We start from the raw sequence: 17,407 nt of genomic DNA, 5'->3' as shown, positions 1-17,407 counted from the left end.
AAGACGTTCAGAACGTCGGCGCTCTAGTGTTTGACGTACAGCAGCGGCCATCTTACCGGAGACCAAACCTCATTGATTTAGCATGTGAGGTCTATGTCACCCGAGAAAGAGACAGTCACAACCAGCACTAGGTCTGTAAAATCACCGTGTCATCATGAGGTCTACAGTGTGTGAGTCAGTGTGTTATGTATATGTATATCTTCCGCGTCTCAGGCCTGTCAGAATGCCTCCGCTCAGTCCGCTGTGAAAATAGGAAACATTGAAATAATAAAAATATGAAAATATCCCAATAAAGAGTATTAGGTGCCTTATCCATTCTGTGCTCAAAGCGGATGTGCGGGAATAGAGAAAAAGGGGACACGTGCGCCAAGTGTGAGGCTACCTGCCATGGCCTAAAGGTACCTTCACACTGAGCGACTTAACAACGATAACGATAGCGATCTGTGACGTTGCAGCGTCCTGGATAGCGATATCGTTGTGTTTGACACGCAGCAGCGATCTGGATCCTGCTGTGATATCGTTGGTCGGAGCTAGAAGTCCAGAACTTTATTTGGTCGTCAGATCGGCGTGTATCGTCGTGTTTGACAGCAAAAGCAACGATGCCAGCAATGTTTTACAATGGTAACCAGGGTAAATATCGGGTTGCTAAGCGCAGGGCCGCGCTTAGTAACCCGATATTTACCCTGGTTACCATTGTAAAAGTAAAAAAAAGAACACTACATACTCACCGTCTGATGTCTGTCACGTCCCCCGGCATCCGCTCTGCTGCTCAGAGCTTCCTGCACTGAATGTGTCAGTGCCGGCCGTAAAGCAAAGCACAGCGGTGACGTCACCGCTGTGCTTTAGGGCCGGCGCTTACACAGTGCAGGGAAGCTGAAGGCGAGGGACGCGACAGACACGGCAATGTAAGTATGTAGTGTTTGTTTTTTTTTACATATTACACTGGTAACCAGGGTAAACATCGGGTTACTAAGCGCGGCCCTGCGCTTAGTAACCTGATGTTTACCCTGGTTACCCGGGGACTTCGGCATCGTTGGTCGCTGGAGAGCTGTCTGTGTGACAGCTCTCCAGCGACCACCCAGCGACGCAGCGATCGGCATCGTCGATATCGCTGCAGCGTCACTTAATGTGACGGTACCTTAAGACTGTGAGTGGCACTGTTTCTGTAAGAGAAGAGTGTCTACGTGACTAAAGATTATACGTGAAATAGAATGCCACAGAGTGCTGCACAATGACAGCTAGAGTGCCCGTATATCTTATTGAGAAAAAAGGGGGGTAGCCAGCGGCAAAATATACCTGTAATATACCATCTGGGAAAGTAGTATTTAAATCATATATTAACTAGTAATACTTCCCAGTAAAAATTATTTTTGCCCTAGTGTTGGATTCAAGACAGTTATCATAAACAGCATAGGAACAAGGAAAGAGGAAATAAATCCAAAGGGATAACTTTATGTCTTAGACTAAAAATGCTTTATTAAAGTGCAAATATAAGGAGGCAATGGTGACAACACAGTCACCCAATAAATGTCTTAAAAACGAATAATACACAAAAGACACCAGGAGGAGGCAGCTGCTGACCCAAAGCAGGGAGATATTAATATAGCCGTCAACATTAGGGGTCAGTTTTTCCACCAACAGGGTTAAATGGCCAAAGGCACAGTGGCCCGTCTACAACCTTACTAAATGCCATGAAATACAATATCACAGTAAAACATACCGGCTAGTATAACATTAATGTAGAACGAGACATTAAAAAGGCAAAACAATTATAGATTAATACATCACTACAAAGGTCTAGTGCTGGGCAGCTGCAGGATCCCGGTGTCCGCCCCGACGCGCGTTTCGGAACCCTTCGTCAGGGGGCGCATAGTGACAGGAAAAGAGTGTGCTGTATAAATAGGCCAGGAACCGGAAGTGAACGCCGGCCGTAACCCGGAAAAGGACGTACATATCATAGCAACCGCTAGTGCGGTCGAGGGAGATGGCGTCATCCAGGTCATGTGGGCCAGTACACGTGGGGCCCCACGTGATCCGCCCACAGTAAACACTGGAACGCCATTCACCAACCATACAGCCGGCGGGCGCATGCGCAGAAAAATGTAAGGTGCGGGGACAAACAAGAAGGTGGGAGGGAGGAATAAAGATAGACAATGACGCGGTGATCCATAGTTAGTAACGCCGCAGCTATCAGCAATTCTCAAAGTGTGGAAAGTTAGCATTCACATAATGAATCATTCGGTATAAAGATTATAAAATGACAGCAGATTATTCTATATCATGTACGTGCATATAATATTGCAATCAGCCACATATGGTATTCTCCTTAGTGCAAGACATATGTCCATGATAAAAAATATATATAGAAGGGAGAAAAAACCATATAATAAGTTCATGTATTAAAATAATGCAGTGATATCTCTTGAATAATCTTCATAATTTGAATGCCACGTAGAGAATATCCACTAGATGGTAGTAGTGGAGCAGTTTTCCACTTCTATTCAAATACTTTTCTCTTTTTCCTCTTTTTTCTTTTTTTCTCTTCTTTTTCTTGTTCTATTTCTTTTATCTTCCACCTTCACAGGTGACCTTCTCCAAAAGTATACGGCATGAATAAACGGGCCATCACGAAAACAGCCAAGGAACTAGCCTAAATACACTAGAACTAAAAACACAGGTAAAAAAGTTAAAAAACATTGGGCAAGAATATGCTATCAGCGAGAGCACTCAACAGTCAAACGATCACAAAAATGGGACAAAGCTTAAATTCTCATTAAGGCCGAGGGGGTGAAGTGTCTGCAAGGTCCAAATCCATTTTACCTCTAGGCGTGCAAGCCTATTTGTTAGTTTACCACCCCTAATACCGATATCCAAGCTATCAATACCTCTAAATCTAATTAGTTTACCATCACATCCGTGATGTTCCCTAAAGTGTCTAGGGAGAGTGGTTAGTTTAGTAGTATCTATTGTGGGGTCGGCAGCCGCCTCAATTCCACGCACATGCTCACGTATACGGATTTTAAAGTTACGTGATGTGAGGCCTATATATATTAGGCCACACGGGCATGTGGCATAATATATGACCCAGCGTGTTGTACAATTTATGATCTTTTTAATATTAAATGTTTTCTCCCCACTAGAGTCGGTGAAGACCTGGGTCCGATCCATATTGGGGCACGCCACACACTGACCGCAAGGTGAGGAACCTAAACGAGGGGGAGTATTATCGAGGAAAGTGACCCTAGGTATCCCCTCATAATGACTCCTCGTAAGATGATCTTGGAGGTTCCTGGCACGCCTAAATGAAATGAGGGGACGATCCGGTAGAATTTTAGAAATGGTTTTATCTACCCTAAGAATTGGCCAGGATTTGGATAAAGCTTCACATATTTTATGCGCCTGAGAATTGAAGTTGGTCACAAAACGTATTTGTCTATCAGGCTGTCTAGACCGGCTGGATTTCTGATCATATATCAGAGACTCACGGGGAGCAGATTTGGCCCTATTATAGGCCTTCTTAACAGCCCGTTTACTGTATCCCCTACTGAGGAATCTTGTTATGATCCTTAGTGGCTGAGGATCACGAATAGACCAGCAAGTGAATAAACTAGGACAAGCTCTAGGGAGATGGTAACTGGACTGATCGCAAAGCTGAACCTATCTAACACAACTAGAGGTAGCCGGTGAACGTGCCTAAAAAATTCCTAGACGTCTCGAGCCAGCCTGAGGAACTAGCTACCCCTAAAGAGAAAGAAAGACCTCGCTTGCCTCCAGAGAAATAATCCCCAAAGATATAGAAGCCCCCAACAAATATTAACGGTGAAGTAAGAAGAAGGCACATACGTAGGGATGAAATCAGATTCAGCAAAAGAGGCCCACTAGTACTAGAAAGCAGAAAATAGAGCAGGGGTCTATGTGATCAATAAAAAACCCTTACAAAATATCCATCCTGAGATTTCAAGAACCCACGCACCAACTAATGGTGTGTGGGGAGAAACTCAGTCCACTAGAGCATCCAGCAAGCGAGGGAATCACATTTTAGCAAGCTGGACAAGAAAACATGATAAACACTGCTGATCAAAAAATGAGCAAACAAAACTTAGCTTGTCCTGGATGGACTGGGAGCGAGGTAGTCAGAAGGAATCTGAGTAGCACTGATTACATAGACAGCCGGCAACAAGTGGAAGTAAAACAGAGCTATATAGGAACCTCCCAGAGGATAACGAACCAGCTGATAGCCAGAGACCAGCAGGATAACAAACAAAGCCACCAGGGGGAGCCCAAAGCAAAAGTCACACCATACCACCAGTGACCACAAGAGGGAGCCTGAAACAGAGTTCACAACAGTACCCCCCCTTAAGGAGGGGTCACCGAACCCTCATGAAAACCCCCAGGGCGATCAGGATGAGCCACATGGAAGGCACGAACCAAATCGGCCGCATGAACATCAGAGGCGACAACCCAAGAATTATCCTCCTGACCATAGCCCTTCCACTTGACCAAATACTGGAGCCTCCGTCTAGAAACACGAGAATCCAAGATCTTCTCCACCACGTATTCCAATTCTCCCTCAACCAGCACCGGGGCAGGAGGCTCAACCGGAGGAACCACAGGTACCACATACCTCCGCAACAACGAGCGATGGAACACATTATGAATAGCAAATGATGCCGGGAGGTCCAGACGGAATGACACAGGGCCAAGGACTTCCAGAATCTTATAAGGACCGATAAACCGAGGCTTGAACTTAGGAGAGGAGACCTTCATAGGAACGAAGCGAGAAGACAACCACACCAAGTCCCCAACGCGAAGTCGGGGACCCACACAGCGACGGCGGTTGGCAAAGAGCTGAGCCTTCTCTTGTGACAACTTCAAATTGTCCACCACATGATTCCAAATCTGATGCAACCTATCCACCACAACATCCACTCCAGGACAGTCAGAAGGCTCCACCTGACCCGAGGAAAAACGAGGATGAAACCCCGAATTACAAAAAAAAGGAGAAACCAAAGTAGCAGAACTAGCCCGATTATTAAGGGCAAACTCGGCCAACGGCAAAAAAGTAACCCAGTCGTCCTGGTCAGCAGAAACAAAACATCTTAAATAAGTCTCCAAGGTCTGATTAGTTTGCTCGGTTTGGACATTCGTCTGAGGATGGAAGGCCGACGAAAAAGACAATTCAATGCCCAACTTAGCACAAAAGGTCCGCCAAAATCTAGACACAAACTGGGATCCTATATCAGAAACAATGTTCTCAGGAATCCCGTGCAAACGAACCACATTTTGAAAAAACAGTGGAACCAACTCGGAGGAGGAAGGCAACTTAGGCACCAAATGGACCATCTTAGAAAAACGATCACACACCACCCAGATGACAGACATTCTCTGAGAGACAGGGAAATCTGAAATAAAATCCATGGAAATGTGCGTCCAAGGCCTCTTCGGGACAGGCAAAGGTAACAGCAAACCACTGGCACGAGAACAGCAAGGCTTAGCCCGAGCACAAATTCCACAAGACTGCACAAAGGAACGCACATCCCGCGACAAGGAAGGCCACCAAAAAGACCTGGCTACCAAGTCTCTGGTACCAAATATTCCAGGATGGCCCGCCAACACCGAAGAATGAACCTCGGAGATGACTCTGTTGGTCCATCTATCCGGGACAAACAGTCTGTCCGGTGGACAGTGAAACTCTTGCAGCACACGTCGCAAATCTGGGGAGATGGCAGACAAAATCACCCCTTCTCTAAGGATACCAGCCGGCTCTGAATCTCCAGGAGAGTCAGGCACAAAACTCCTAGAAAGAGCATCAGCCTTCACATTCTTCGAACCCGGCAGGTACGAGACCATGAAATCAAAACGAGAGAAAAACAACGACCAACGAGCCTGTCTGGGATTCAGCCGCTTGGCCGACTCGAGATAAATCAAATTCTTGTGATCAGTCAAGACCACCAAACGATGTTTAGCTCCCTCGAGCCAATGTCGCCACTCCTCAAATGCCCACTTCATAGCCAACAGCTCCCGATTACCGACATCATAATTCCGCTCGGCAGGCGAAAACTTTCTTGAAAAGAAAGCACATGGCTTCATCACAGAGCCATCGGGGCTTCTCTGCGACAAAACAGCCCCCGCTCCAATCTCGGAAGCATCAACCTCCACCTGGAAGGGAAGTGAGACATCTGGCTGACATAAGACCGGAGCCGAAGAAAACGCTTCAGCTCCCGAAAGGCCTCCACAGCCGCAGAAGACCAATTAGTCACATCAGAACCCTTCTTGGTCAAATCCGTCAAAGGCTTAACAACGCCAGAAAAATTAGCTATGAAGCGACGGTAAAAATTAGCAAAACCCAAGAACTTCTGAAGACTCTTAACAGATGTAGGCTGCGTCCAGTCATGAATAGCCTGAACCTTGACTGGGTCCATCTCAATAGTAGAAGGAGAAAAAATGAAACCCAAAAAAGAAATCTTCTGGACTCCAAAAAGACATTTTGAGCCCTTCACAAATAAAGCATTGTCACGCAGGACCTGAAAGACCATCCTGACCTGCTTAACATGAGACTCCCAATCATCCGAAAAAAACAGAACATCATCCAGATACACAATCATAAACTTATCCAGATATTCACGGATGTCATGCATAAAGGACTGAAAGAATGAAGGAGCATTAGAAAGTCCAAAAGGCATCACCAAGTACTCAAAATGGCCTTCAGGCATATTAAATGCAGTTTTCCATTCATCACCCTGTTTTATACGCACAAGGTTATACGCACCACGAAGATCTATCTTGGTGAACCAACTAGACCTCCTAATGCGAGCAAACAAATCAGTTAACAATGGCAAAGGATACTGAAATTTGACCGTGATTTTATTCAAAAGGCGATAATCAATACAGGGTCTCAGGGAACCATCCTTTTTAGCCACAAAAAAGAATCCTGCACCAAGAGGGGATGAGGACGGGCGAATATGTCCCTTCTCTAAAGACTCCTTTATATAACTCCGCATGGCAGCATGCTCTGGCACAGATAAATTGAAAAGTCGTCCCTTAGGAAACTTACTACCAGGAATCAAATTTATAGCACAATCACAGTCCCTATGAGGAGGTAGAGAATTGAGTTTGGGCTCCTCAAATACATCCTGGTAGTCTGACAAAAACGTAGGGACTTCAGAAGGAGTGGACGAAGCAATTGACACCACAGGAGCGTCACCATGAATTCCCTGACAACCCCAACTTGACACCGACATAGCTTTCCAATCCAGGACTGGATTATGAGTCTGCAACCATGGTAGACCCAACACGACGACATCATGCAAATTATGCAGTACAAGAAAGCGAATCACCTCCTGATGAACAGGAGTCATGCACATGGTCACTTGTGTCCAGTACTGAGGTCTATTCGTAGCCAATGGTGTAGAATCAATTCCCCTTAGTGGAATAGGGAATTTTAAAGGCTCCAAATCAAAACCACAGCGCCTGGCAAATGACCAATCCATCAGACTCAGGGCGGCACCTGAATCTACAAAAGCATTAACCGGGTAAGATGACAGGGAACAAATCAGGGTAACAGACAAAATGAACTTAGGCTGTAAAGTACCAATGGTGACAGATTTATCAACCTTTTTTTAGCGCTTAGAGCATGCTGAGATAACATGAGCTGAGTCACCACAGTAAAAGCACAACCCATTTTGCCGTCTATAATTTTGCCGTTCACTTCTGGTCAGAATTCTGTCACACTGCATAGATTCAGGTGTCTGTTCAGAAGACACCGCCAAATGGTGCACAGGTGTTGTGAATTTACCTTTTGGCTCCCTCTAGTGGCTACTAGTGTTTTTACTCTGGGTATGTCTATCATCCCTTGTATGCTCACCTGGGTCGTTAGGTCAGGGGTGTTGCTATATTAGCTCCCTGGACCTTCAGTTCAATGCCTGGCAACGTTGATATCAGAGCTAATCTGTAGTGCTCTTGTCTACTGATCCTGGTTCCTGCTTGATTAAGCTAAGTCTGTTTTCTTGCTTTTTGCTATTGTTTTTGTTTTGCATTTTTGTCCAGCTTGTACATTATCTGTATCCTATCCTTGCTGGAAGCTCTAGGGAGGCTGGAGTTCTCCCCCCGGGCCGTTAGACGGTTCGGGGGTTCTTGAATCTCCAGTGTGGATTTTTGTTAGGGTTTTAGTTGACCATATAAGTTATCTTACTACATTCTGCTATTAGTGAGTGGGCCTCTCTTTGCTAAACCTAGTTCATCTCTGTGTTTGTCATTTCCTCTTACCTCACCGTTATTATTTGTGGGGGGCTTGTATCCAACTTTTGGGGTCTATTCTCTGGAGGCAAGAGAGGTCTTTGTTTTCCTCTTCTAGGGGTAGTTAGTCCTCCGGCTGGCGCGAGACATCTAGCGACCAACGTAGGCATGTTCCCCGGCTACTTCTAGTGTTGGCGTTAGGAGTAGATATATGGTCAACCCAGTTACCACTGCCCTATGAGCTGGATTTTTGTACTTCGCAGACTTGCTGATATCTCTGAGACCCTCGCCATTGGGGTCATAACAGTTTGCCAGGCCAGTATTAAATGTTAAATGCATTGCAGAAGCGGGATTATAAGAAAGAAAGTTCTGAGTTTTTTTTTCTCTCTCTCATTTTTTTTTTTCTTTTCCCCTTTACCTCTGAGTGGCTTGTGATTGCTGCAGACATGAATGTCCAGACCTTGATTACAAGTGTGGACCAGCTTGCTGCTCGTGTGCAGGGCATACAAGATTATGTTACCAGAAATCCTATGTCAGAACCTAAGATACCGATTCCTGAACTGTTTTTCGGAGACCGATTTAAGTTTAGAAATTTCAGGAATAATTGTAAATTGTTTTTGTCCCTGAGACCCTGTTCCTCTGGAGACTCCGCTCAGCAAGTGAAAATTGTTATTTCTTTTTTACGGGGCGACCCTCAGGATTGGGCTTTCTCGCTGGCGCCAGGAGATCCGGCATTGGCTGATATTGATGCGTTTTTTCTGGCGCTCGGTTTGCTTTATGAGGAACCCAATCTTGAGATTCAGCCAGAAAAAGCCTTGCTGGCTATGTCTCAGGGCCAGGACGAGGCTGAAGTGTATTGCCAAAAATTTCGGAAATGGTCCGTGCTGACCCAGTGGAACGAGTGTGCATTGGCTGCAAATTTTAGAAATGGTCTTTCTGAAGCCATTAAGAATGTGATGGTGGGTTTTCCCATTCCCACAGGTCTGAATGATTCTATGGCCCTGGCTATTCAAATCGACCGGCGGTTGCGGGAGCGCAAAACCGCAAATTCCCTCATGGTGTTGTCTGAACAGGCACCTGAATTAATGCAATGTGATAGAATCCTGACTAGAAATGAGCGGAAAAATCATAGACGCCAGAATGGCTTGTGTTACTACTGTGGTGATTCTACACATGTTATCTCAGCATGCTCTAAACGTCTTACTAAGGTTGTTAGTCCGGTCGTCATTGGTAATTTGCAACCTAAATTTATTCTATCTGTAACTTTGATTTGCTCACTGTCATCGTATCCTGTCATGGCGTTTGTGGATTCAGGTGCGGCTCTGAGCCTTATGGATCTGTCATTTGCCAAGCGCTGCGGATTTGTTCTTGAGCCATTGGAAAATCCTATCCCTCTTAGGGGTATTGATTCTACGCCATTGGCAAAAAATAAACCGCAGTTTTGGACACAGGTTACCATGTGCATGACTCCCGAACATCGGGAGGTAATACGTTTTCTTGTTCTGCATAAAATGCATGATTTGGTTGTTTTGGGTTTGCCATGGTTACAGACCCATAATCCAGTCTTGGACTGGAAGGCTATGTCAGTGTCAAGTTGGGGCTGCCATGGAATTCATGGAGATTCCCTGCCCTTGTCTATTGCTTCTTCTACGCCTTCGGAAGTTCCGGCGTATTTGTCTGATTATCAGGATGTCTTCAGCGAGTCTAAGTCCAGTGCACTGCCTCCTCATAGGGAATGTGACTGTGCAATAGATTTGATCCCTGGCAGTAAGTTTCCTAAGGGGAGACTGTTTAATCTGTCGGTACCTGAACATACCGCGATGCGATCATATATCAAGGAGTCTCTTGAGAAGGGGCATATCCGTCCTTCTTCTTCCCCTCTTGGTGCGGGATTCTTTTTTGTGGCCAAAAAGGACGGATCTTTGAGGCCTTGTATTGACTATCGGCTTTTAAATAAGATCACTGTCAAATTTCAGTATCCTTTGCCGTTGTTGTCAGATTTGTTTGCCCGGATTAAAGGTGCCAAGTGGTTCACCAAGATAGACCTTCGTGGTGCGTACAACCTTGTGCGCATTAGGCAGGGCGATGAATGGAAAACCGCATTCAATACGCCCGAAGGTCATTTTGAGTACTTGGTGATGCCATTTGGGCTCTCTAATGCACCTTCAGTTTTTCAGTCCTTCATGCATGACATTTTCCGGAAGTATCTGGATAAATTTTTGATTGTTTATCTGGATGATATTCTGGTTTTTTCTGATGATTGGGACTCGCATGTGGAGCAGGTCAGGATGGTTTTTGAGATTTTGCGTGAAAATTCTTTGTTTGTAAAAGGCTCAAAGTGTCTCTTTGGTGTACAGAAGGTTCCCTTTTTGGGGTTCATTTTTTCCCCTTCTGCTGTGGAGATGGATCCAGTCAAGGTCCGAGCTATTCATGATTGGACTCAACCCTCGTCAGTTAAGAGTCTTCAGAAGTTCTTGGGTTTTGCTAACTTCTACCGTCGTTTTATCGCAAATTTCTCTAGCGTTGTTAAACCGCTGACGGATATGACCAAGAAAGGCTCTGATGTAGCTAACTGGGCTCCTGCTGCCGTGGAGGCTTTCCAGGAGTTGAAACGCCGGTTTACTTCGGCGCCTGTTTTGTGCCAGCCTGACGTCTCACTTCCCTTTCAGGTTGAGGTGGATGCTTCGGAGATTGGGGCAGGGGCCGTATTGTCGCAGAGAGGCCCTGGTTGCTCTACTATGAGACCTTGTGCCTTTTTCTCTAGGAAGTTTTCGCCGGCAGAGCGAAATTATGATGTGGGCAATCGGGAGTTATTGGCCATGAAGTGGGCATTTGAGGAGTGGCGTCATTGGCTCGAGGGTGCTAAGCATCGGGTGGTGGTCTTGACTGATCACAAAAATTTGATGTATCTCGAGTCTGCTAAACGCCTGAATCCTAGACAGGCCCGCTGGTCATTGTTTTTCTCCCGTTTTGACTTTGTGGTCTCGTATTTACCAGGTTCTAAGAATGTGAAGGCCGATGCTCTGTCTAGGAGCTTTGTGCCTGATGCTCCTGGAGTCACTGAACCTGAGGGTATTCTTAAGGAAGGAGTTATCTTGTCAGCGATTTCTCCAGATCTGCGACGTGTGTTGCAGAGATTTCAGGCTGGTAGGCCTGACTCTTGTCCACCTGACAGATTGTTTGTGCCTGCTAAATGGACCAGCAGAGTCATTTCCGAGGTTCATTCCTCAGTGTTGGCAGGGCACCCGGGAATTTTTGGCACCAGAGATCTGGTGGCCAGGTCCTTTTGGTGGCCTTCCTTGTCAAGGGATGTGCGGTCATTTGTGCAGTCCTGCGGTACTTGTGCTCGAGCTAAACCTTGCTGTTCTCGTGCCAGCGGGTTGCTCTTGCCCTTGCCTGTCCCGAAGAGACCTTGGACACACATCTCTATGGATTTCATTTCGGATCTCCCGGTGTCTAAAGGCATGTCTGTCATCTGGGTGATATGTGATCGTTTCTCCAAGATGGTCCATCTGGTGCCTTTGCCTAAGCTGCCTTCCTCTGCTGATCTGGTTCCTGTGTTCTTCCAGAACGTGGTTCGTTTGCACGGCATTCCTGAGAATATTGTGTCGGACAGAGGATCCCAGTTTGTTTCCAGGTTCTGGCGATCCTTTTGTGGTAGGATGGGCATTGATTTGTCGTTTTCGTCCGCTTTTCATCCACAGACTAACGGACAAACGGAACGAACTAATCAGACTCTGGAGGCGTATTTGAGGTGTTTTGTCTCTTCTGATCAGGATGATTGGGTGACCTTCTTGCCGTTGGCTGAATTTGCCCTTAATAATCGGGCTAGTTCTGCCACCTTGGTTTCGCCATTTTTCTGCAACTCCGGTTTCCATCCTCGTTTTTCCTCGGGACATGTGGAGCCTTCTGACTGTCCTGGAGTGGATTCTGTGGTGGATAGGTTGCAGCGGATCTGGAGTCATGTGGTGGACAACTTGAAGTTGTCACAGGAGAAGGCTCGGCGTTTTGCCAATCGCCGCCGCGGTGTGGGTCCCCGACTTCGTGTTGGGGATTTGGTATGGCTGTCTTCTCGATTTGTTCCTATGAAGGTCTCCTCTCCCAAATTTAAGCCTCGATTTATTGGTCCTTACAAGATATTGGAGATCCTTAATCCTGTATCCTTTCGCCTGGATCTTCCGGTGTCGTTTGCCATTCACAACGTATTTCATAGGTCCTTGTTGCGGCGGTACGTTGTGCCTGTGGTTCCTTCTGCTGAGCCTCCTGCTCCGGTGTTGGTTGAGGGCGAGTTGGAGTACGTGGTGGAGAAGATCTTAGATTCTCGTCTCTCCAGGCGGAGGCTTCAGTACCTGGTCAAGTGGAAGGGCTATGGTCAGGAGGATAATTCCTGGGTGGTCGCCTCTGATGTGCATGCGGCCGATTTAGTTCGCGCCTTTCACGCCGCTCATCCTGATCGCCCTGGTGGTCTTGGTGAGGGTTCGGTGACCCCTCACTAAGGGGGGGGTACTGTTGTGAATTTACCTTTTGGCTCCCTCTAGTGGCTACTAGTGTTTTTACTCTGGGTATGTCTATCATCCCTTGTATGCTCACCTGGGTCGTTAGGTCAGGGGTGTTGCTATATTAGCTCCCTGGACCTTCAGTTCAATGCCTGGCAACGTTGATATCAGAGCTAATCTGTAGTGCTCTTGTCTACTGATCCTGGTTCCTGCTTGATTAAGCTAAGTCTGTTTTCTTGCTTTTTGCTATTGTTTTTGTTTTGCATTTTTGTCCAGCTTGTACATTATCTGTATCCTATCCTTGCTGGAAGCTCTAGGGAGGCTGGAGTTCTCCCCCCGGGCCGTTAGACGGTTCGGGGGTTCTTGAATCTCCAGTGTGGATTTTTGTTAGGGTTTTAGTTGACCATATAAGTTATCTTACTACATTCTGCTATTAGTGAGTGGGCCTCTCTTTGCTAAACCTAGTTCATCTCTGTGTTTGTCATTTCCTCTTACCTCACCGTTATTATTTGTGGGGGGCTTGTATCCAACTTTTGGGGTCTATTCTCTGGAGGCAAGAGAGGTCTTTGTTTTCCTCTTCTAGGGGTAGTTAGTCCTCTGTCATGGTTCTCAATGGCAAGAGACCGTAGTAAAGCATACAAAAGGACTAGCTCTTGGAAGATCGGAACTCGAGCTGACTGTGAGCTAAACCTACCGCACAACTAACAGTGGCCGGGTAGCGTGCCTACGTTTTATCCCTAGACGCCCAGCGCCAGCCGGAGAACTGACTGACCCTAGCAGAGGAAAATACAGACCTGGCTTACCTCTAGAGAAATTTTCCCCAAAAGGCAGACAGTAGCCCCCACATATAATGTCGGTGATTTTAGAGGAAATTGACATACGAAGTATGAAGATAGGTTTAGCAAATTGAGGTCCACTTACTAGATAGTAGGAAGACAGAAAAGGGAACTACACAGTCAGCTGAAAACCCTTTCAAAACACCATCCTGAAATTACTTTAAGACTCTAATATCAACTCATGACACCAGAGTGGCAATTTCAGCTCACAAGAGCTTCCAGCCTCAGAAATATTCAAACACAGAGAACTGGAACAAAAATGCAAAACAAACTTAGGACTACAAGTCCAACTTAGCTGATAGTAGTCTAGGAGCAGGAACATGCAACAGAAAGGCTTCTGGTAACATTGTTGGCCGGCATAGAAATGACTGAGGAGCAAGGCTAAATAGACAACTCCCACATCCTGATGGAAACAGGTGAACAGAGGAGATGAAGCACATAAGTGCAGTACCACCAGAAACCACCGGGGGAGCCCAGAAACCAACTTCACAACAGTACCCCCCCCCCCTCAAGGAGGGGGCACCGAACCCTCACCAGAACCACCAGGGCGATCAGGATGAGCCCTATGAAAGGCACGGACCAAATCGGAGGCATGAACATCAGAGGCTGTCACCCAAGAGTTATCCTCCTGACCGTAGCCCTTCCACTTGACCAGATACTGAAGTCTCCGTCTGGAAACACGGGAGTCCAAGATCTTCTCGACAACGTACTCCAACTCACCCTCAACCAACACCGGAGCAGGAGGCTCAACGGAAGGCACAACCGGTACCTCATACCTGCGCAACAATGACCGATGGAAGACATTATGAATAGAAAAAGATGCAGGGAGGTCCAAACGAAAGGACACAGGGTTAAGAATCTCCAATATCTTGTACGGGCCGATGAACCGAGGCTTAAACTTAGGAGAAGAAACCTTCATAGGGACAAAACGAGAAGATAACCACACCAAGTCCCCAACACAAAGACGAGAACCAACACGACGACGGCGGTTGGCAAAATGCTGAGTCTTCTCCTGGGACAACTTCAAATTGTCCACCACATGCCCCCAAATCTGATGCAACCTCTCCACCACAGCATCCACTCCAGGACAATCCGAAGACTCCACCTGACCGGAAGAGAAACGAGGATGAAACCCCGAATTACAGAAGAAAGGAGAAACCAAGGTGGCAGAACTAGCCCGATTATTGAGGGCAAACTCCGCCAAGGGCAAAAAGGCAACCCAATCATCCTGATCCGCAGACACAAAACACCTCAAATAAGTCTCCAAGGTCTGATTAGTTCGCTCGGTCTGGCCATTAGTCTGAGGGTGGAAAGCAGACGAAAAAGACAAATCAATGCCCATCCTAGCACAGAACGCTCGCCAAAATCTAGACACGAATTGGGTTCCCCTGTCAGAAACGATATTCTCCGGAATACCATGCAAGCGCACCACATTTTGAAAAAACAGAGGAACCAGCTCAGATGAGGAAGGCAATTTAGGCAAGGGAACCAAATGGACCATCTTAGAGAAACGGTCACACACCACCCAGATGACAGACATCTTCTGAGAAACAGGGAGATCAGAAATAAAATCCATGGAGATGTGAGTCCAAGGCCTCTTCGGAATAGGCAAGGATAACAACAATCCACTAGCCCGAGAACAACAAGGCTTGGCCCGAGCACAAACATCACAAGACTGCACAAAACCTCGCACATCTCGCGACAGGGAAGGCCACCAGAAGGACCTAGCCACCAAATCCCTGGTACCAAAGATTCCAGGATGACCTGCCAACGCAGAAGAATGGACCTCCGAGATGACTCTACTGGTCCAATCATCAGGAACAAACAATCTACCAGGCGGGCAACGATCAGGTCTATCCGCCTGAAACTCCTGCAAGACCCGTCGCAAATCTGGGGAAACAGCAGATAATATCACTCCATCCTTAAGGATACCTGTAGGTTCAGAATTACCAGGGGAATCAGGCTCAAAACTCCTAGAAAGGGCATCCGCCTTCACATTTTTAGAACCCGGTAGGTAAGAAACCACAAAATTAAACCGAGAGAAAAATAACGACCAGCGCGCCTGTCTAGGATTCAGGCGCCTGGCGGACTCAAGATAAATCAAATTCTTGTGGTCGGTCAATACCACCACCTGATGTCTAGCCCCCTCAAGCCAATGACGCCACTCCTCAAAAGCCCACTTCATAGCCAAGAGCTCCCGATTACCAATATCATAATTTCGCTCAGCGGGCGAAAACTTACGAGAAAAGAACGCACAAGGTCTCATCACGGAGCAGTCGGAACTTTTCTGCGACAAAACTGCCCCAGCTCCGATTTCTGAAGTGTCGACCTCAACCTGAAAAGGAAGAGTAACATCAGGCTGACGCAATACAGGGGCGGAAGAAAAGCGGCGCTTAAGCTCCCGAAAGGCCTCCACAGCAGCAGGGGACCACTCAGCAACATCAGCACCCTTCTTAGTCAAATCAGTCAACGGTTTAGCGACATCAGAAAAACCAGTTATAAATCGACGATAAAAATTAGCAAAGCCCAAAAACTTCTGAAGGCTCTTAAGAGAAGAGGGTTGCGTCCAATCACAAATAGCCTGAACCTTGACAGGGTCCATCTCAATGGAAGAGGGGGAAAAAATGTACCCCAAAAACGAAATCTTTTGAACCCCAAAAACGCACTTAGAACCCTTTACACACAAGGAATTAGAGCGTAAAACCTGAAAAACCCTCCTGACCTGTTGGACATGAGAGTCCCAGTCATCCGAAAAAATCTAAATATCATCCAGATACACAATCAAAAATTTATCCAAATATTCACGGAAAATGTCATGCATAAAGGACTGAAAGACTGAAGGGGCATTTGAAAGACCAAAAGGCATTACTAAATACTCAAAATGGCCCTCAGGCGTATTAAATGCGGTTTTCCACTCATCCCCCTGCTTAATTCGCACTAAATTATACGCCCCACGAAGATCAATCTTAGAGAACCACTTGGCCCCCTTTATTCGAGCAAACAAATCAGTAAGCAGTGGCAAAGGATACTGATATTTAACCGTGATTTTATTCAAAAGCCGATAATCAATACACGGCCTCAAAGAGCCATCTTTTTTAGATACAAAGAAAAAACCGGCTCCTAAGGGAGATGACGAAGGACGAATATGTCCCTTTTCCAAGGACTCCTTAATATATTCCCGCATAGCAGCATGTTCAGGCACAGATAGATTAAATAAACGACCCATTGGAAACTTACTGCCCGGAATCAGATCTATAGTACAATCGCACTCTCTGTGCGGAGGTAGTGAACCAATTTTAGGCTCCTCAAAAACGTCACGATAATCAGATAAAAATTCCGGAATCTCAGAGGGAATAGATGACGAAATGGAAACCAAAGGTACGTCCCCATGAGTCCCCTGACATCCCCAGCTTAACACAGACATTGCTTTCCAGTCGAGGACTGGGTTATGAGATTGCAGCCATGGCAATCCAAGCACCAACACATCATGTAGATTATACAACACAAGGAAGCGAATAATCTCCTGGTGATCCGGATTAATACGCATAGTTACTTGTGTCCAGTATTGTGGTTTATTACTAGCCAATGGCGTGGAGTCAATACCCTTCAGAGGTATAGGAACTTCCAGAGGCTCTAAATCAAACCCACAGCGTTTGGCAAAGGACCAATCCATAAGACTCAAAGCGGCGCCAGAGTCGACATAGGCGTCCGCGGTAATAGACGATAAAGAGCAAATCAGGGTCACAGATAGAATAAACTTAGACTGTAAAGTGCCAATTGAAACAGACTTATCAACCTCCTTAGTACGTTTAGAGCATGCTGATATAACATGAGTTGAAT

The 17,407-nt window shown here is 46.3% G+C and overlaps 1 protein-coding gene and 1 long non-coding RNA gene across 2 annotated transcripts in view; one reads left to right on the top strand and one right to left on the bottom strand.

Annotated features, from left to right (window-relative positions):
* Window positions 1-31: 31 nt before the first annotated feature.
* Window positions 32-17,407, top strand: part of LOC143805200 (uncharacterized) — a 54,766-nt gene continuing 37,390 nt past the window's right edge. The window contains exons 1-3 of the long non-coding RNA XR_013221198.1: window positions 32-131; window positions 2,585-2,677; window positions 3,141-3,197. This is a non-coding gene — a long non-coding RNA (uncharacterized LOC143805200). The remainder of the gene's footprint in view (window positions 132-2,584; window positions 2,678-3,140; window positions 3,198-17,407) is intronic.
* Window positions 1,456-17,407, bottom strand: part of LOC143805198 (ficolin-1-B-like) — a 160,049-nt gene continuing 144,097 nt past the window's right edge. The window contains exon 15 of the mRNA XM_077284180.1: window positions 1,456-2,665. Within this exon, the coding sequence (XP_077140295.1) occupies window positions 2,646-2,665 (20 nt within the window). The 3' untranslated portion in view covers window positions 1,456-2,645. The remainder of the gene's footprint in view (window positions 2,666-17,407) is intronic.

Source organism: Ranitomeya variabilis, chromosome 2 (genome assembly GCF_051348905.1).
Source record: "Ranitomeya variabilis isolate aRanVar5 chromosome 2, aRanVar5.hap1, whole genome shotgun sequence".
Classification (NCBI taxonomy): domain Eukaryota; kingdom Metazoa; phylum Chordata; class Amphibia; order Anura; family Dendrobatidae; genus Ranitomeya; species Ranitomeya variabilis.
Note: the sequence above shows the minus strand (reverse complement) of the source record. Positions and strands in the feature narration are given on the sequence as shown.